The sequence below is a fragment of the Crotalus tigris genome, unplaced genomic scaffold (genome assembly GCF_016545835.1).
Source record: "Crotalus tigris isolate CLP2741 ecotype Arizona unplaced genomic scaffold, ASM1654583v1 scf7180000018151.1857312, whole genome shotgun sequence".
NCBI lineage: Eukaryota > Metazoa > Chordata > Lepidosauria > Squamata > Viperidae > Crotalus > Crotalus tigris.
This window is the reverse complement of record NW_024096849.1, coordinates 1,287,490-1,308,254: the sequence shown is the minus strand read 5'-3', so window position 1 is coordinate 1,308,254 and position 20,765 is coordinate 1,287,490. Positions and strand designations below refer to the sequence as shown.

The 20,765-nt window shown below is 38.7% G+C and overlaps 1 protein-coding gene across 9 annotated transcripts in view; it reads right to left on the bottom strand.

Moving 5' to 3' along the window:
• Positions 1–20,765, bottom strand: part of PRKAG2 (protein kinase AMP-activated non-catalytic subunit gamma 2) — a 244,384-nt gene that overhangs the window by 45,101 nt on the left and 178,518 nt on the right. For 5 of the 9 annotated variants that reach the window (XM_039348395.1, XM_039348393.1, XM_039348396.1 and 2 more), the window contains 2 exons: positions 10,969–11,035; positions 1,207–1,242 (listed from right to left, as the gene is read on the bottom strand). The exons of 1 other annotated variant lie outside the window; for it this stretch is intronic. In XM_039348395.1, the coding sequence (XP_039204329.1) occupies positions 1,207–1,242; positions 10,969–11,035 (103 nt within the window). Of the gene's footprint in view, positions 1–1,206; positions 1,243–7,278; positions 8,884–10,968; positions 11,036–20,765 lie in introns of those variants that run through there. 3 more of the 9 variants (XM_039348397.1, XM_039348399.1, XM_039348400.1) reach the window with 3 other exon arrangements.

Genomic DNA, 20,765 nt, shown 5'->3' with positions numbered 1-20,765 from the left:
AATTACTTGCTTCCCGCTTTTTCTTCAGAGCTAGCTTTCACTTTGATCCTACTGAAATGATTCTGCTCAATAAAGATTACATTAAAGGACTTAATGCCTCTGGTATTTTTCTTAGTTGGGCTTTTCAGCCAGAAGTTGACAATATGTGTGAAAACATTCAAAAATGATATGAAGCTTGAAGTTGTACAGAAGGATATAAAATCATCTTCCTCAAATATAAAAGTACTTTAAAAGTAGTTCAGCAACACTGGGGTGAAATTCGATACTGCAAAACAATTTGGGGCAATACTTAGAATCCCAAACCATTTTCATTTTATTTGCATTTAATTCCATTTTAAACATCTGGGTGTTTCCAAAAGAAGATATTGGGTAGAGGATGAGGAAAAAGTTTATTTAAGTCAAATATATTTACCTATCAAAAAGCTTCTTCATCATTATTTAATTTAAAAATGCATTTTGACACTGATACAATCTTTTAATAGAGGGCTCACATTTAAAAAGTAGACACAAATTAAGTACAAAATCTATCATTATTCTTCTGGATCTTGCCAACTCAGCCACCGAGTAGATCAGTGGTTCTCAACCTGTGGGTCGGGACCCCATTTGGGGTCGAACGGCCATTTCATGGGGGTCGCCAAACAATGCAGTTTGCCATTTTTCCCCCCTTTTCCTTAGCTGTGCTACTCCCGATAGAATTAGACTCTTGAATAGAGTCTAATTCTATTGGCTTTCAAAAGCCAATAGGAACTGTCCAGACTGTCTCTACCCTGCTGAGCTGAGCCCGCCAAAAGTCCCAGTCTGCAAACGGTGCTGCACCAGTTGAGTAGTCCTCGACTTACGACCAGTTGAGTAGTCCTCGACTTACGACCGGTTGGGGTCGCGGCATTAAAAAGGTTGAGAACCACTGGAGTAGATAGTGCTCTAATTGTCAGGAAGTTAGTCTTCCAAATTTAAGAAACTTTATCATTCCAGGGATGACCAAACCCTGAAATAAGCCTATTTTGTCCAAAACATTTTGTCCAAATCTCACTGAAATATCTTATATGCCATGAAATTGCAATAATTAAACACCACAACTAAACACAGATTTGATCCAAAAATCAACCCACAGTCTTACAACCAAGTAAATAGAATAGATTAGAGAAGGATCAAAATCAGTTTTCTGACATTATCAAAGAAAACTCAGATGGTTCAAGGAAAGCCTACCTTTTCCTGTCAATTGCAAATCAGCTATCAGCCTCACTGGAGAAGAAAAAGGAACTCATTTAATATATGTCATACATCCATAGTTTCACAATTGCGAGAGCTGAAATCTACACATCTCAAAGTTGCTGAGGCTGAGAAACACTGGTGTTGGCCTTAATCTGGTACAAAAAATAAGTTACTTTCAACCTTTCACTTACAATCTAGTTTGAATCCTTCATCCTCCAATAGCTTTTTGAAATGTTAGAAATTATTAGATTTTCCATTTCTTTTTCTAATCTGTGTACCATATAGTAATGTTATGTTTTTAGCTATTACTTAAGATAACTATGTGATATTTTGAGAAAATAAAAAATACAGATTTTTTTAAAAAAATGAGAAACAACTATTTTACTAAATAAAATAAAATACAGTCTTATGTATATTCAAATTATACTAACTGGATAAGTAGATATGTTGTGTTTAGTTCCTTACAAAGGTAAAACTTCAATCACTAATAAAATTGCAATGGTGCAAATATACAGGTAATCTTCAGTTAACAATGATCATTGGAATCAGGAATTCCTCACTAAGCAAAAGATCATAAAGCACAATGTCACAGTAGCAAGCTGATTTACAATGACAGTTCCAACAGTGGTCATTAAATGAAATCCATGTGGTCATTAAGTACAGCATCATGATTGCCATTTGTGACATCCTATTGGCTTCCCCACTGATTTTGCTTGTCATAAGTCAGCAGTAAAGGCTGCAAACTGCAATCATGTGACCATGGGATGATGCAAAGCCATAATTTTGAGAACTAGTGTAAGTCTCCTCATTCAGTGCTGTTGTAACTTAAAGCGGTTACTGGCAAATGGTCATTAACCAAGGATTACTTGTATAAGAATTTGTATCAAAACTGGACTAGCTAAAGGGAAATGTGCAAAATGCAGATTTGTGGCTGTAAAATAGGAATTTAGTTTTCAGTCTTATTCTGCCAAATCTAAATCCTTTCTCCCTACCTGTTGAAAGTTATAACTCAAAAACTCATCATAATGAATCAAGTACCTTTTCAGCTAATGAAAAGCTCTCCCTCCTTCCAGCCTTAAGCAGTAACGAGAGAGAATGAATAGGGAATGATTATAAAGACACATGACATGCAACCATGCAAACTCTATTATGTACAGCATGTATAATGTGTAGATATGTATATACAGTGTCTATGTAGGATCCTTGATACAGATAGTCTTCAACTTAGGACTCACCATTAGTGACCATATAAAGTTACAATGGACTTCCCTGGGGTAGTTAAAACCGAGTTCTGACATTCACATACACCCTCCTCCAAAGACACAACTGCATGTTGGATGATAGCATTTGGCTCGCTTTTATAGCCATTTGCAGAATCCTGTAGTCAGGTGGCTGCGTTTTACAATGGTTTTGCCAAAAATCAGTATTCGCTTTTGGGTTTTGGCAAAACCATCCCATAACAAACCATTGGATTAATGATCACTACAAAAAGCTCGTAAAATTGTGTTGGTCATGTGGATGTCCCATTTTATAACTAACACAACTTACAACCATGATGGGCAGGCTGCATTACGATTTAAGTCAAAGAGGAAAAACAGATTAGGCAACACTTGAGTCAAAAACAGTAATTGTGACAGGGATCCTGGAATCCTAGTGGATGATCACTTAAATATGAACCAGTAGTGTTCAGCAGCAATTAAAAAAGCTAATGAAATTCTTGGTTGCATAAATGGAGGGATAGAATCAAAATCACGTGAAGTATTAGTCCCACTTCATAAAACCTTAGAAAGACCACACCTGCATCTAGTTTTGGTCACCACATTACAACAAAGTTGTTGAGACTTGGAAAAAGTGCAGAGAAGAGCAACTAAGATGATAAAGGTCTAGAGACTAAAACACATGAAGAACAGTTGCAGGAACTGAGTATGGTTAGTCTAGAGGAAAAAAAGGACTGGGGTGACATGAGAGCAGTCTTCCAATATCTCAGGGACTCCCATAAAGAAAAAAAGGTCAATTTATTTTCCAAAGCACCAGAAGGCCAGACAAGAAACAATGGTTGGAAACTAATCAAGGAGAGAAGCAACCTGGAATTAAGGAGAAACTTCCTAACAGTGAGAATAATTGACCAATGGAACGGCTTGCCTTCAGAAGCTGTGGGTTCTTCATCACTGGAGGTTTTAAAGAAGAGACTGGACAGCCACTTCTCTGAAATGATCTCCTGCTTGAGCAGGAGGTTGGACTAGAAAACCTCCAAGGTCCCTTCCAGCTCTATTTTGATTGACTACCTGTACTGCAGAAGAATTTGAACTTTTCTCCTATTTGTCTGTTATACAAAGATTGTACACAAAGTTTTCCAACCTCAGCAACTTGTCCATGTTAATATGTGGACTTCTGTGGAATTGCCCAGAATTCCCTAGCCAGCATGAAGCTCTGTGTCTCTGAGGAAGGGAGCAGCTCATAAAAATCTATGGCTTTTAATAACATTTGTTATTTGGAAAAGGTGCTACGAGATATATCTGATCTTTTGCTACCATAATCTAACATGATTTTCCCCTTACAAGATCACATTATAAAAATATAGGAAATGAATCAATTTATAATATCCTGAGTAGATTTCTAGAATAATTAGTGATAAAAAACAAAACAGATCAGATTTCACTTAAGGATTTATAGCCCAATTTTTACAAGATGGTGAAACTACATTCAACTTACCTTCAATAATTTATTCCATTTTACCTGCATCATTTTGAACAAAAGAATTAATATGCAGTAGTAAATCTGTGTGGTCTCTGCTTACCAGTTTAGAAAAGGAAACCTCAAAGAATAAATGCTGTTTTATATACTACTAACTGCTCCTTATTTTTAAAACTGTCCTGAAGAAAAATGGATGTAAGCCAACAGTGCAGCAAAGTGAGTTACTCAAGACAGATTAAAACTCTGCAGCCTGCAGGAACCACTGAAAAAAAATGAGAGGTACAGGCTGGTGCTTAAGTTTTTAGAAAAGTTATGATCTTGGATCATGTATCAACTAACTATAGTAAATGCTTTATTTAGAATAGAATAGAGGTGGAAGAGACCTTGGAGGTCTTCTAGTCCAGCCCCCTCCTCAATCAGGAGAACCTATATCATTTCAGATTTATATATACCATTTAAAACCTGCAAATATACTGAAATCAGAAACAGGAAAAATGAAATATATACCAACAATAAGATCTGTTCCTCAATTCACCTGAGGAGACATTTGTGAGGAATTAAACTTATGCCTATGTAATAATAACAGAAAGCTCAAGGAATGCCACAGAATTACTCATTTTTTATCATTATTTTAGCTATGAAGCAGAACAAAAATTTCTTTTCTTAACCATACCATTACGTTACCTCATTAAATCATTTTTATTGTTGCCTAACAATGGCATCCGGCCCTCTCAATTCCTGGCAAATAGATGGGGAAGAAATGGAGGTAGTGACAGATTTTATTTTTCTGGGCTCCAAGATCACCTCAGATGGGGACTGCAGCCAAGAAATTAAAAGACGCTTGCTCCTGGGGAGAAAGCTATGGCAAATCTAAACAGCATTCTAAAAAGCAGAGACATCACCCTGCCAACAAAAGTGCGTATAGTCCAGGCCATGGTTTTCCCAGTTGCAATGTATGGCTGTGAAAGTTGGACCATAAGAAAGGCTGAGCGCCAAAGAATTGAGGCCTTTGAACTATGGTGCTGGAGAAGACTCCTGCGAGTCCCTTGGGCTGCAAGGCGTTCAAACCGGTCAGTCCTAGAAGAGATCAACCCCGACTGCTCTTTAGAAGGCTAGATCCTGAAGTTGAAACTCAAATACTTTGGCCACCTAATGAGAAGGAAGGATTCGCTGGAGAAGAACCTAATGCTGGGAAAGATGGAGGGCAATAGAAGAAGGGGACGACAGAGAATGAGATGGCTGATGGAGTCACTGAAGCAGTAGGTGTGAATTTAAATGGACTCTAGAAGATGGTAGAGGACAGGAAGACCTGGAGGAACGTTGTCCATGGGGTCGCGATGGGTCAGACACGACTTCGCAATTAACAACAACAAACAATTTAAAACTGGTTCTTATACTTTGTAAATCACTGGGGCAGTAATTTTTACCCCTTTGTATGAGACGGCATTGTGAAATATTAAAATATAGAAATTTTAATACATTAAAACGAATGAGATAAATTTCAGATTTCTCTAAATTAGATATCATTATGTGCAAAATATAATGCAATTAGAAAATAGGGCATATTTTTAAATGCATTGTTCAGTTAAATCCAGGAAGCTTATAGGCTCTGCTTTCCAATTGACCAAAAAATGGCCTGATTACTGCATTTTTTTGTGGGAGATATGGAATGAAAGGACTCTCTGCCTGCGCACAACAGTTCTGTTATTTCCAAGCAGCAGGCTTTTATCCCTGTAACAAACATAATTTTCATGATTTCTACTCTTAACCTTTTAATTACTCTCCCCTGTATGATCTCTCAAATGTCATTATGGCAGTTTTAGGATCATAGAAATTAATGGCAAATTATTTCTGAAGAGCGAATGTACCTTTTGCTCAATGGGGGAAATCCTAGGAGGAAAGCACAAATGGGATTCTGCTTAAGGTGTCTGTAGGAACTAATTTCATACTCTCCACTATATAAATCAAATGATATATATTGACCTTCCTGATGTTAGAGATGCAAAAACATTGCTCATTAGTATCCCTTATGCAATCCCCAGATTGATAGGGTAAAACATTTGTGCTTTTTTTTTTTTTTTTGCATTTGGGGTGGTTTGGGTGTAGTGAAAGAACAAAATGTGTCCTTCAACCATTTGAAATACCTCTTCCAATATGTCTTGGCCCCACACAATTTTGGAATGTGACTCTCAGTGTTTGAACACAAACCTAGTGTACCATTCAAGCCATCTGAAGTTGCACAGCCCCAACGGAGATAGTTGTAAATACCAACTGACTTTTGCATGTCAGTCTACTTTATCAGGAAGAACAGTTATGGAAAGAGGGACCTGTTATTAGTAAGACTGTCTTTTCAATGTGGTGTCTGCCCATTGTGTATGTGCAAGCTAAGAAGATGTGAGAAACTAAGAAGATGGGGATCCAAAGGCAGACTCTATCAGGGCTGCCTCAGCCAGAGGAAATTGACTGTTTCTTGTGACCAGCTTGCCCAATTCTTTAATTTTCCAAAAGGCTGTAAAAATCATGCTACTCTTTGGGCAGTTTAGTTAAATGGGGCAACCAATACTATAATCTGGTTTTTAATGTTGTCTTTTGCTACTGAAGCTGAATTGTTTTAACTGAGTATTAGTTTTGTACTTTGCATCATTGTGAGCTACCCAAAATCTGGGACTGAGCTGAAGAAGCACACAAATGCTAGCAAATAAATAGACAAATAAATTTCCTTAAACCTGAATCCAGCACTTAAAAAAAAAAAAAAACCCAGCAAATTTTCCCTAATTAAAAAACAACCACCTGAAATGGCTCTATGAAAAAGATTATAGTGAGAAGACACTTTGGAATTATTCAGTAGAAAATACTGTAGTCAATTTCTAAAATGAAATTTAGAAATGGCAAATGTTGAGGGGATATCTTTTCATTTAATGAAAAAGGTTTATGAAAAAGATTACCCTTAGCCAGTGGGTTAAGGGTAAAATGGCAAGCAGATTTTCAGCAGAAATATATAGAGACCTGGTTTCTACCTATTTTGTAACAGTAACCTTTTTTAAATATAGTTATGGCATATTTAAATGAGAGAACACCAAATTCCTTGTATTTTGGTGTCGGTTATTCAGGCCAAGGTCCATGTAGTATACTGTATATACTCCAACATAGTCAATTAATGTATACCCTATAAATGATTTCCAAAAGCAGCAACTAATTTTAGTGTTTGTAAAGCAATAATGTAATGTAAAACAGTAAACCTGGAGGAACATTGTCCATGGGGTCGCGATGTGTCGGACACGACTTCGCAATTAACAACAACAAAAGCAATAATCTAAATTAAAATGTAAAATGTCTAGCTTCTCAGAAAAGATAATTTATAAAAACAAATACCTGTTTCAATTAATAGATTTATTGCCCACTGGAGTGCAATTATCTATAGTCATCCCACAGTGAGATCTGTGTACAACTTCTTCAAGTAAGCAGCAGTCAACCAACTTCAGAAATAGCTTTCAGGAGGTGGTCTAGGAACCAAATGTACTTAAATTAATTTTAGCACAGGGAATTTCTAAAGTCTCCTTTAGAATTTATGCTTATTTACCCAAAGCAGATTCTCTGTGCACAGTAGGTCTTATACCTTACTGTTATTTTAGGAATGCAACTTTGCATTTTGAAAGGTTTCTTATTAAACAAGCATTTGGATGAAGTGGAAAAACAAAGTAACTGCCCATTATTTATAACATTTGGGGCTTAAAATGTTTCAAAGGGAAACAGAAAATAAATCCTTTCTTAAATGAACTGATAAAAAATTCAGTTGTAAGTACATATATAAAAATAGAAGTGGTAATCCAGTAAATTAAGTACTTTTATCCAAAGAAAGAAGTCTCCAGAGTTTCAAGTGATGAATGTTTAAATGAATCTTTTATGTTATATATTTAAGAGCTTCCAATTATTTATATCTTATTTCAAAAATCTTACATGTATTAAATTTTACTGATTACTGGAAAAAGAATCCTATTCTAAATTTATGTTTATCCTAGTTCAAACAAATATATTTCAAAGCAAAAATAAATTTGTAGACTGTGCATACAGGAATGTTGCTTCCACAACATCGTTAGACAAGTTTTGGATCTTGTTTTTAAAAACAGCAAGTATATCACTCACTAGTCCCGGTGATCTCTTGTCTCATAAACTCCAGGTAGGATTACTGCAATGCATTATTCATGAGGTTGGATCTTCAAATCATGCAGTATCTTGATAAAGTCTATTATATCAATTCTTATGGAATTACATGGCTGATATATATTAAGAACATTCAAGCATTAAGGTTGAATTTCAGCATTAAAGCTCTGAATAATTTGCTATCCAAATAAGTTAAAAAGTGCCCACCCCTCTTTTATCTTTCCTACTTATTATTTTGCAAAAATAATAATAAATAAAATATACATTTATAAATGAGAACAAGTCAGTAGGACCATACTAGAAATCAATTGTCACTGATTTATGAATTCATCAATATTAATTACCTACAACCAGTTGTATATACTTAACATTCTACGTTTTTTCCTATATGACTCCCCCACTTCATGCTTTCAGATAATTTAAAACAACTTAGTGTTTGACTCCACACATTATGCTAAGCTAATGTTTGTTTTTACCATGATTTGCTGAATCAGCCCCAATGCTAAGTCATGATACATTATGTCTTAGTATGAAATGTGATCTAAGCCTTCATTTCTTCACTTCTCCAATCTGGTAAGAAATATGCTAAACAATGCTCAGTTGGAGCATATAAAACAGTTAACAATGTTTTATTAAATATGTTCCAATATAAGATCTTGATGTGGCTGTACACTTCCTTGGTATTATACCTATACAAAGACTTCTAGAGTAAAAACCTAGAATGTCAGATGATTATTATTTAACCCACTGGCTCTCAGAACATTGCATACTATTAGAACATGTTAGCAATCTTATATCTGACACTCACTGTTAGAAATGTGTTACTTCTTTTAAAAGTAATTTTGATTCAATAATCTTGCCTTGTCTTCTCCCAAATAGTCATCTTGCCAAAGAGAACCTGAATGCATATCAGAAAGATTGTAATGTACTAATTGCATGAAGCAAGTTGCCTCTTTAGTGAGTTTTTACAGGAAATAGTGAAAGGACACTGGTTTAAACTACATTAAAAAAAGGCTTACTCACTATGAGGATTTATGTAGAGAAAATACTTTTAGAGGGTTAGAGTAGACCCAATGCATAAAACACATCTTCTATGGAAGTAGGTCTATTTCGGGGAACTTGGTGAACAACTAAGCAATAAGAAGTATCAATCCTGTACCCAGGCTTACAGCTACGGTTTAACTATCTCTTTCGCACTATAGTTCACTATTACCTTACCTTTGTCCAGTGTGCATTCTATTTTTCACATTACAGACAATTCACACAACTGCACACTAAAAGGAGCAGTGTTTTTCCTATCACCATATCCCCCTCAAAGACAAATTGGTTAAGGAATTAAAAGGGCTTTTAGCAAGTTAAATTAATGCCACAGAAAACAGGTCCTGCAAATCTTTACTGAGGATTTGTTTTTCACTGTTCAACTATTTAATTACAGTCAATGACTAGCAAGATAAAACACAGTATGTATGTATGTATGTGTGTGTGTGTGTGTGTGTGTGTATATATATATATATATATATATATATATATATATATATATATATATATATATATATAGGTCTTTGGTTGTTCGGGTTTTCTCCCGCGAAACACACACACACACAAAGCAGAAGCAGTAAACAAATCAGAAGCCTAAAAAACTTGTGATTCTTTTTTAAAAAAGGATTGAATAACCTGAAATAAATATAAAAAATAAAATAGAATGAAAATAATTTCTTCATGTTCCCACTCTTAAGATTTGAACACCTTACACCTTATAAAAATTACTGCAAATAAAAACTTAACAGCTGGTAGATTTACATGCTTTACAGTTTGCAATACAGAGTCCTCAATTTACAGCCCTTCATTTAGCAATCATTTAAAGTAATAATGACACTGAAAAAAATGACTTATGACTGGTCTTCGCACTTATGACCATTGCAGCATTCCCATGGTTACAGGAGCAAAATGTAGGTACTTGGCAACTGCATATATTTATGGCAGTAGCAGCATCCCAGGGTCATATAATTTGTGATCTTCCCAGCTATCTTTTGAACAGTGAAGTTAATGGGGGAGGTTAGATTTGCGTAAAGATTGTGTGACTCATTTAACAATTGTGGCAAAAAAAAATAAATCGTAAAATTGGGTGTGACTCACAACTGCCTTGCTTAGCAACAGAAATTCTGGTCCCAACTGTGGTTGCTAGTTGAGTGCTACCTGTATTAGATAAGAAGTACAACACAACTACAAGATGCACCCTTGTGGTCATAATTATATTTTTCCATTGTCCCTTTTATATAGTATACATGCAGGTATATCTTTACCTCCACCTAACAACCACCTTATCTGTTAGCAAGGGGAGGCAATTCAACATGTTTATTGGTCTTTTTTTTCCCCCAGAGCAATTCAAATTCCAACCCAACGTCTTAAGCCTTAAAACCAGAATGCCTCTGGAATCGTCTGCTTCTTCGGAAGCACACAGAAAGTCACAAGTGCGCTTACACCAGGAAAGCCGATGGATGGTGCTGTAGACAGACATACGCCTGCACCATCTCGACCACCTGCTCCACGACATACTGTCAAAATCGTCCGGCTTCGGGGCGGGGAGGGGGGAGAGGGGATAAGGACCATCTTCAGCAGATTTTCCCACCAAGAAAATTAACACCTGATGATCAAGATGCAAGATGGGGGGGGGCAGCCCAGCCTTACCTCCGGATCTCCCCTCCCGTCCAAACGGGGCATGCATTATTAAAGACCACAATAACCACTGACTACAGCGGGCCGCCCACCTGCCAACGCCGCTCCGCTGCCTCTCAGCCCCCGTCCTCACGTCCGCGGGTCTCAATCACCTGGGGACCCGCCTCCCCCCCCCCAATTCCACCGCAGCCCCGCATGGCTCGCCCAGCGGCGCCCGCGCCTTACCTTCGTCCTCGAGCTCCAGTTTCTCCAGCATCCCTTCGGAAGCGGCCGGGGACTGAGGTGGCCCTGCCTGCAGAAGGGCGGGGAGGGAGACACAAGAGAGAGACGGCGGGATCAGCGGCATCCAGGCGCGGAGCTCACCCGACTCGCCGCGGCATTCCCGGCAGGCGCCCACGCGAGGCGGGGTGAAGCTCGATGGACGGACGCTCCTGGAAGTGGAATGGGCAAGAGGAGGAGCCGAGGCATCGCGGAGGGAGGGAGCCGGGAGGGCTTCCCCGCCCCCCGCACCATCCCCGGGTCTTCCCGGGCCCGCTGCGTCCCCTCCTCCTCCCGCAGCATCGGAGGCGCCCTCTGCGGAGAGGCGGTTAGAGCTTAACGGATCTGGAGTGAACGTTGGCACATTTCAAATTCCATCTCGAGACACCCCCTCCTCCTCCCCCCCTTTCTTGCCCGCCCCCCCCCCGAGGGGAGCCGAGTGGAACATTCCAGCCGGGCCCCGCTTGGTTTGCACCTTGGAGGGGGGAAAGGGCAGCTACCACCCCGCGTTCAAAAAGGAGGGGAGAAGGACGCTTCCTGATGCCAGCCAGCCAGCCAGAGCCTATTTTGTCTTCGCTTCACCTCTGCTTTCAGAACCAGGCAGGAGCTTCTCCGTTTTAAAACACTTTACGGGGATGGGAGTAGAGGCCAGAGGCATCTCCCGTTCTCTTCTCTTCCCGCCTCCCCCCCATCAGCTGACGTTGGTATTGTCTATGTCCATTCACCTGCCTGGAGGGAAGAGGCTGCACGTTGTAATACTATGGAAAGGGTCACGATGGAAAAGGGCGTTAATTTTACTAGGATAACTGCATTATTTCTTGCAGGCCAAGATGTGCAAGCAGATTTAACAAATGGGTCAGTTGTCCTGACAGCATAGCAGAGGTTATGTGAGCCATTTGTACTTCCTTGCTGCTGCTCCTCACAGAAAGACATAATTTCTGTAGCACCTGTTGCTTTATAACTGCCTGAACTCCCAGGTTTAGCGATAAATCTCAATGGATGCATCCACACAACACCTGAAACCCAAACTCAACAGCCCAAGTTACAGCTTATGAACCAGGACCCCACGTATGCAGCCTTTAAATTCACCTTTAAAGCTTTCATATCTGAGCTGCAAGAATCCAGATGCCCTTAGGGTTGGCAACAAAGAATTAGATTTTTCCTTATGACTTTGATGCTAACCTGAGATCTGAATTTTTGCAAGTCAGAACTGATGCCATTCCTGCAAATAAGAGGTCTGCCTCATGCTACATTGATTAGGTTAGCTTCTTTTCTCATTTCACTGAACAGGAATAATAACAATTGATTCTTCAACATGTCCTTAACTTAAAGCATCCACATATATCAGTTTTTAACCATCCAGGCTAACAATTACTTATTTTAGTTTTTAATACCTAACCTGCTGTTTTTTCCAGACTGATGCTCCCAGGGTGATTGACAGATCATTAAAAACAATCCCTGACTTTAGATTCACCTGGTGCTCTACAACATTGGATGATTTCCAGGTATTTGTATCCACTTTTCTTTTTGCATTTTTCATATAACAAAAGATATTTGCCTTATATCTATTCTGGATTATGGCATCCATTGTTTCCTTATATTTCTCCCTGCAAAATCACTGCCAAATTCTAAGTACCTCTAATAACAATAAAGGGCTTCTTAAGGTAGGTTCTATAGCAGTTTCATTCTTAGTCATTATAATTAAGCATCTCTACAGTTCTCTTGGCAGAATTTTTTAATTTATCCTCTGTGGGCATGCGCGCCATCGCCTTAGTCCTAGGCCTTCAGCTGGGTTTTATAAAACCTTTTTGCTTTGGCCTCCGCTGCCATGTGCAAAAAAAGAAAAGATTCAATCAATCAGTCAATTTCAACTTCTCGCAGGAAAAAAAAGATCTTGCAAAGTTGGAATTGATTGATTGAACTTTTTAGTCCCATCCAGTCTGCTGTTACCACCGCAGCCACGTCCACCCAATGGGCTACCCCCCCCCCAATTGACCATACCCAGTCAATGGGCCACACCCACTCAGCACCTGATGATGCATAAGTGGGTTTTGGGTTGCAGTTTAGGCATTCAGTCTCTAAAAGGTTTGCCATCACTGTCCTATTGGGTTATCATTGCAGTTATTTCTTGGCCAGATTCCTCAATGCCTTCAACAAGGCAGAGCTTCTAAAATACTGGGAAAAAGTTCTTAAAAATTTCTGGGTGATAATCATGGGCTTGAAAATAGCTCATGTTGAACTGTACAGCAGAGTCAACCATCAGCAGCAGGCCACAGAAAATGTTTTATGACAGTTTGTACGTCATAAAAAACGTTATGATCATTTTTACGTCATAAACTGTTCAATAAAATTTATCAAATTTCAGTTCCATAGGACTCATGGGTCCTGCACTTTGGATGCATTCTATAAGGTAGCCCATTTGAAGTAACACAGTTCAAAAAATTTGGTCCTGTAATGCAAAAGTTCATCTACTTAATGATTACAGATATGAGAGTTATAGGAGTAATAGATATTTCATACAAAGCATGCTTATCCAGAATTTTAGCATCTGTAAAGAAAGAGATAATCTGTATGGTAATATGGTGTCACTGGCACTGTATCTGCCTGTTAATCTTCTGACTTAATAGGTAATACACACATAAAGGCTGGATTCAGTTATTTCACTATGCTAGCGTTTTTCAACTTTACCAAGTTTTAAGATGTGCAAAGTTCAACTCCTGGAATTCCCAGCCAGCAGAGGGTTTAAAGTTGCCAAGGTTGAAAAACATTGCACTAAGCTATTCCTTGACTAAGCCATCACCATTTAGATTTGTGCAAAGTATTCCAATGTGCGCATTTACTAAGCTAAAGCTAAGTAAACTACACTGTGGCTTATCACAATATCTGAAAATGTTTTACTTATTTTAAAAAAAATAGTGCTTAATAATTTTATATCCTAAAAGTACTAATGACTAATTCTAAAATATATTAAAATTAAAGCGCTGCTCAAAATTATTAATACTAAATATCAATAAGAAATGAATCTTATTTTAACCTGATTTCATCAGCCTGCTGACACTATATCATATAAAACTCTCTCATTTCCAGATTCTCCATAAATATTTTTCCCTATTCCGTTTTAAACTTCTTCTCCTTTATGCAGTATATGCCATTAAAATCAAGTAATTGTTGAAGAAGAATAAAAAAACCTTTATTTTCATGCCAGTACTAAGAAATTTTGATTCTAAGAAATTCAGAGTATTTGTTTTAAAGTTAAGTTTTATACAGGTAGTGCTAGACTTATGACTATTCATTTAATGAAATGAAGTTACAATGGTGCTCAAACTCAGTCCTCATACTTTAAATCTGCAGCTCCCCTGTGACCACATGATCAAAATTTAGAAGCTTGGCAACTAATATGTATTTACAAAGGTTGCAGTGTTCTGGGTCATGTGATCACCATTTATGACTTCCCCGGAGGCTTCCAATAAGCAAAGTCAATAAGAAAAGCCAGATTCGCAATGACTGTGGCAAAAAAAAAAGGTTGTAAAATCAGGTGTAACACACTTAATGACTACACCACTTAGTGATGGAAGCTCTAGTCCCAATTGTAGTCATAAATCAAATACTACCTATATGTTGTCATGCATTTGACAGTTTTCCATTATTAAAATATCTCCCTCTTATTTGATTAATATGCAGAAGAGTTTGTCTGATTCTATTTTCCTGTCATTGTTTCCCTTGTTCTTGCTTATTATGTTTTTCCATCATGTATGTATGTATGTATGTATGTATGTATGTATGTATGTGTCTGTCTACCTACCTATCATCTCTTGTCTTGAACTCTTTGAAAATGCAATCCTAAAAGGATTCCCATTAAAATAGGTTGATGTGATGGCACTATGGGCATGTGAGCGAATCAACACCAAAAGAGACATTCAATTGCACAGATCATGGCCACTGTCTTTAGTTCGCAGAAAATCACAGCTGCAAATAAATCCAGATGATCAGAGCTGCAAACTAATCACAATGAAAAACTGCTCAGCCAATGGCAATCTTTATTTAAGCATCAGCAATAGTCCACTCAGTAATATTTATTTTGAAGTAATCTGTCTTCCTCTTGATACTTGTTATTTTAGTTCCATTATCCCTGCCAGCATTGAATTATCAGAGTTATAATTTTAACTCTTATAATCTAAAACATCTGGAGTATATTAGGCTGCATAGCCCTTCTAGTACTTTGATTCATGAAATATGGAAAAAAACAGGATTTTTTCCTGGCCATAACAAAATGTCTTTAAACATACAAGAAATAAGTTGATTGCCTGGTCAATATTTTTTTTCAAGAATGGAAGGGAAACTTATTTCTGTGCACTTGTTATTTTGTAGTTTCTTCATGCAAATAACTAATAATCACTTTATGTAACTCCCATAAACGATAAACCTGGCTTGTCAATAATGGCTTTGCAATAATAAAAACTAACCCTGGATAAAGTGGGCTCTATTGCTAAGGTGACTGTCCAGTTATACCTGGCTAATTTGTTCATTTTTAACAACTTTAATTCACCGTGATTATATTATTTAAACCAGATTCTTTTTAATTTTTCCTTACTGTTAGATTGAGTTAACATTAAAGCCTCTAATCATCATCAGTGGCAATATCTGTATACCCAAAATCTGTTTCCTCTTTATTCCTGTGCTGTGGCAACTGACACTATGGCAGTTTACTAACCTCCTTGAATGCAGAACATAATGCTTTCAAATCACCATGTAAAGAATACAAATCTTGAAGGAGGTCCTACCCATGAGATTTAAACTGCTTTAACTCAACCAGTCTCCAATTAAGAAACACACCAAAATCTTAATTAAATTTACTTCTCAGAACTTAAGCACAGCTGTTCAGATGCAAGCTTGCAATTCTGAAAGTTTGCATGAGTAGAGGAAGAAACTTAAAAGAGTTCTTTGGCCAATTTGACCATTTTTATTTATAGGCACCAATTTTCAAATAATTGCAATTGTTTGTCCTTCCTATATAAGGCAAGGTGGGGACTTCTATCTTGCAAGACAGGCTTTGCTTTTTCTAAGCTATCCAAGGTCCACCAGCTGGAACAACCAGAAACAAAATTGGGCAAGTCTCAGTTTAGCACAGTCCAGAAATTTATTGCCAAGGTTTTTAATTATTTCACACAAAAAAACCCCTCCTTCCTGGCTTCCTTCCAGATTTTCAGTTCCAAGTTGAGTTTGATAAGGACATCGACTCCTTGCTATTTTTATGCAAATGGTAAGGAAATAGTGGGTGATTTGCAAGTCATCCAGATATTGATTCATACTGGCCACCCGTTATAGAGGGGCTCCACAATTCCCAGATACTGTAACACATTCCTGTCATGCTTTAAAGATTTTTTTAAAGAACCACTCAGCAGCAGAGCTCACAGAACAGAAGCAGTCAGGATAGCAAAATTTTAAATTAGAATCTAAAATAGTTACAATACAGGTAGTCGTTGATTTATGACCATAATTGAGCCAGGAACTATGGTTATAAGTCATGCCATTGTTAAGTATGTTACAATGTTTTCTGCTGCAGTCATTAAGTAAATCACCATAGTCATTAGGCAAATGCTGCTGTCATTAAGCAAATCCCTTGAGCATTGTTCTGCCAGAAATTAAGCACTGATTTTCAACAAAAAGAGGTAAATCGTGGTCATGTGACTGCAGAACACTGCAAACAGCTGTAAATATAGTCCAGACATGTCAAACACAAGACCCGGGGCCGGATGCGGCCTGCGAAGCCATCCTGGAATCAGTGAGGGAACGGCCCCCTCTGCCTTGGCCCTGGCCCAGGTCGGCCGGGAGCCAATGTACAATTTTGTGGTGGCCATCTATGCGGAAACGCATTCAGCCTTATCTCTATAAGCCCCCCCCCTGAGAGGAACAGTGCGGCTCCTCCAGTGGACCATGCCTTGGCACTTGCCCTGGTCCCACCCCCTTCTGCCAAAGACCCTCAGATCTGTCCCGTTCCTGCCCGGGCTCCCACAGGCACCCTGGACGCGAATGATGTAGAGCTGGCCACACCCACCAAGTAAGCCACATCTACTCCATCCATGCCCACCCAGTAGGCCACATCTACCTTGGCCACACCCACGCAGCTCCCTGAGGGCAACTGCAATGCTGATGCGGCCCTCAATGAAATTGAGTTTGACACCCCTGATATAGTCTGACTGCTGTGCCAAAATCTGATCATGTGTCTGGGGGGGGGGTAGACCAGTCACCATCAGCCCAGGGGGACAGGGTTGAGAGACAAAGGCCACTCTAGGAACTCCAAAGGCCAGTCTAGGAACTTCAAATCTGGATTCTAAGTAGCCATGGGGTGATTTGCCATAACCTTGAACAGTTGCTGATCAATCAGTTGTAAATTGAGGACTATCTCGTACTTCTTTTTTTTTAAATCTTACAAACATCTCCCTCATAGTGAGAACTCTTAGGTGCCAGTCCTTCATTTTAGAAAAACATTTAAATGTCAAGCTGTGACTAAGTCCAAGAAACCGAAGTTTAGCAACAATATCCCAATGAAGAAACTGTCAACTCAAATAATCAAACAGCAAACAACAGCCTAATCATGGAACTACTAAGAGGAAAACAACATTCCTACCAACATTGACAGGGCAAGCCACTAATAAGGGCGGGCAGCTCTGGCCCCTGTGGATTTCAGCTTCCAGAATTCCTGAGTCAGCCATGCTCATGGGAATTTTTGGGAAATCTATAGATCATAAAGGAGCCATAGTTACCTATCCCTGTACTTGTACATACACAAAGAGCAGTGTGCAGCAGCAGCCAAAAAAAGCTAATACAATTCTGGGTTGCATAAACAGAGCCATAGAATCAAGATCACATGCAGTATTAGCACTGATTTATAAAACTCTAGTAACACCACACCTAGAATACTGCAACCAGTTTTGGTCACCATACTACAAAAAAGATGTTGAGACTTTGGAAAAAATTCAGAGAAGAGCAACTAAAATGACCAAAGGCCTGGAGACTAAAACATATGAAGAACGGCTACAGGACTTGGGTTTAGCTAGTTTAAAAAAAAGAAGAAACGGGTGACATGACAGCAGTATTCCAGTATTTGAGGGGCTGCCACAAAGAAGAGGGAGTCAAATTATTCTCCAAAGCACCAGAGGGCAGGACAAGAAACAATGGTTGGAAACTGTCCAAAGAGAGAAGCAACCTGGAATTAAGCAGAAACTTCCTAACAGTAAGGATAATTAACCAGTGGAATAGCTTGCCTTCAGAAATTGTGGTTGCTCCAACACTGGAAGTTTTTAAGAAGAGACCAGACAGTCACTTGTCTGAAATGGTATAGGTTCTCCTGCTTGAGCAGGGGGCTGGACTAGAAGACCTCCAAGATCTTATTCTATTCTATTCTATTCTATTCTATTCTATTCTATTCTATTCTATTCTATTCTATCCCATCCCATCCCATCCCATCCCATCCCATCCCATCCCATCCCATCCCCACTCCCTTCTAGCACTAACGGTCTTACTACTTTAGTAATGAAAAATATGCAAGAAAATAACCAAGCTTAAAGAGCACGAAGCACTGTATTTCAGCCAAGAAAATAATAATAATAATAATAATAATAATAATAATAATAATAATAATAATAATAATAATAATAATAATAGAAGAAAGAGACCGAGGGACTAATTCTGGCTGCACAAGACCAAGCCTTAAGGACAAATGCATACAAAGTCAAAATTGAGAAGACAGCAACAGACAGTAAGTGCTGCCTATGCAAAGAAGCCCCTTTATGGATTACTGCCTTGTCGTGGCGAAGGGGCTTGCGTAACTCAATGAAGCTATAAGCTATGCCGTGCAGGGCCACCCAAGACGGACAGGTTATAGCAGAGAGTTCTGACAAAATGTGATCCACTGGAGAAGGAAATGGCAAACCACTCCAGTATCTTTGCCATGAAAACCCCATGGACAGTACTAAAAGGAAAAAAGATATGACGCTGGAAGATGAGCCCCTCAGGTCGGAAGGTGTCCAATATGCTACTGGGGAAGAGCAGAGGGCTAGTACTAGTAGCGCCAGAAAGAATGAAGCGACTGGGCCAAAGCCGAAAGGACGCTCAGCTGTGGATATATCTGGTGGTGAAAGGAAAGTCCGATGCTGTAAAGATTTTTTCTCCATAGGAACCTGGAATGTAAGATCCATGAATCAAGGCAAGCTAGACGTAGTCAAAAAAGAGATGACAAGACTGAACATCGACATCTTAGGAATCAGCGAACTAAAATGGACAGGAATGGGTGAATTTAACTCAGATGACCATCAGGTATACTACTGTGGGCAAGAATCCCTCAGAAGAAATGGAGTAGCCTTCATAGTCAATAAAAGAATAGGAAAAGCAATACTGGGATACAATCCCCAAAATGACAGAATGATCTCAATTCGAATCCAAGGCAAACCATTCAATATCACAGTAGTCCAAATCTATGCCCCAACCACTGGTGCTGAAGAGGATGAAATTGACCGGTTCTATGAAGCCCTACAGCACCTTATAGAATTAACACCAAAAAATGATGTCCTTATCATCATGGGGGATTGGAATGCTAAGGTAGGAAGCCAAAAGATAACCGGAATAACAGGCAAGTTTGGCCTTGGAGAACAAAATGAAGCAGGGCACAGGCTAATAGAATTTTGTCAAGAGAATACGATGGTCATAACAAACACTCTTTTCCAACAACCCAAGAGACGGCTCTACACATGGACATCACCAGACGGTCAACATAGAAATCAGATTGACTATGTACTCTGCAGCCAAAGATGGAGAAGCTCTATACAGTCAGTAAAAACAAGACCAGGAGCTGACTGTGGCTCAGATCATGAGCTTCTCGTTGCAAAATTTAGGCTTAAATTGAAAAAAGTAGGGAAAAGCACTAGGCCACTCAGGTATGAACTAAATCATATTCCTGATGAATATACAGTAGAGGTGACAAATAGATTTAAGGAACTGGATCTGATAGACAGAATGCCTGAAGAACTATGGATGGAAGTTCGCAACATTGTACAAGAGGTAGCAACTAAAACCATCCCAAAGAAAAAGAAATGCAAGAAAGCAAAATGGCTGTCTCAGGAAGCTTTGCAAATAGCTGAGGAAAGAAGGGAAGCGAAAGGCAAAGGAGAAAGAGAAAGATACACCCAATTGAATGCAGAATTCCAGAGAGTAGCTAGAAGAGATAAGAATGCCTTCTTAAATGAACAGTGCAAAGAAATAGAAGAAAACAACAGAATAGGGAGGACCAGAGATCTCTTCAAGAAAATTGGAGATATGAAGGGAACGTTTCATGCAAAGATGGGCATGATAAAGGACCAAAATGGCAGAGACCTAACAGAGGCAGAAGAGATTAAGAAGAGATGGCAAAACTACACAGAAGAACTATACAAGAATGAGCTTAACATCCCAGATAACCACAATGAGATGGTCATTGACCTCGAACCAGACATCCTAGAATGTGAAGTGAAATGGGCCTTAGAAAATCTGAGCAACAACAAAGCTAGTGGAGGTGACAGTATTCCAGCTGAGCTATTCAAAATCTTAAAAGACGATGCAGTAAAAGTGCTACACTCAATTTGCCAGCAAATTTGGAAAACTCAACAGTGGCCACAGGATTGGAAAAGGTCAGTTTACATTCCAATTCCAAAGAAAGGCAATGCCAAAGAATGTTCAAACTATCGCACCATTGCACTCATTTCACATGCTAGTAAAGTTATGCTTAAAAT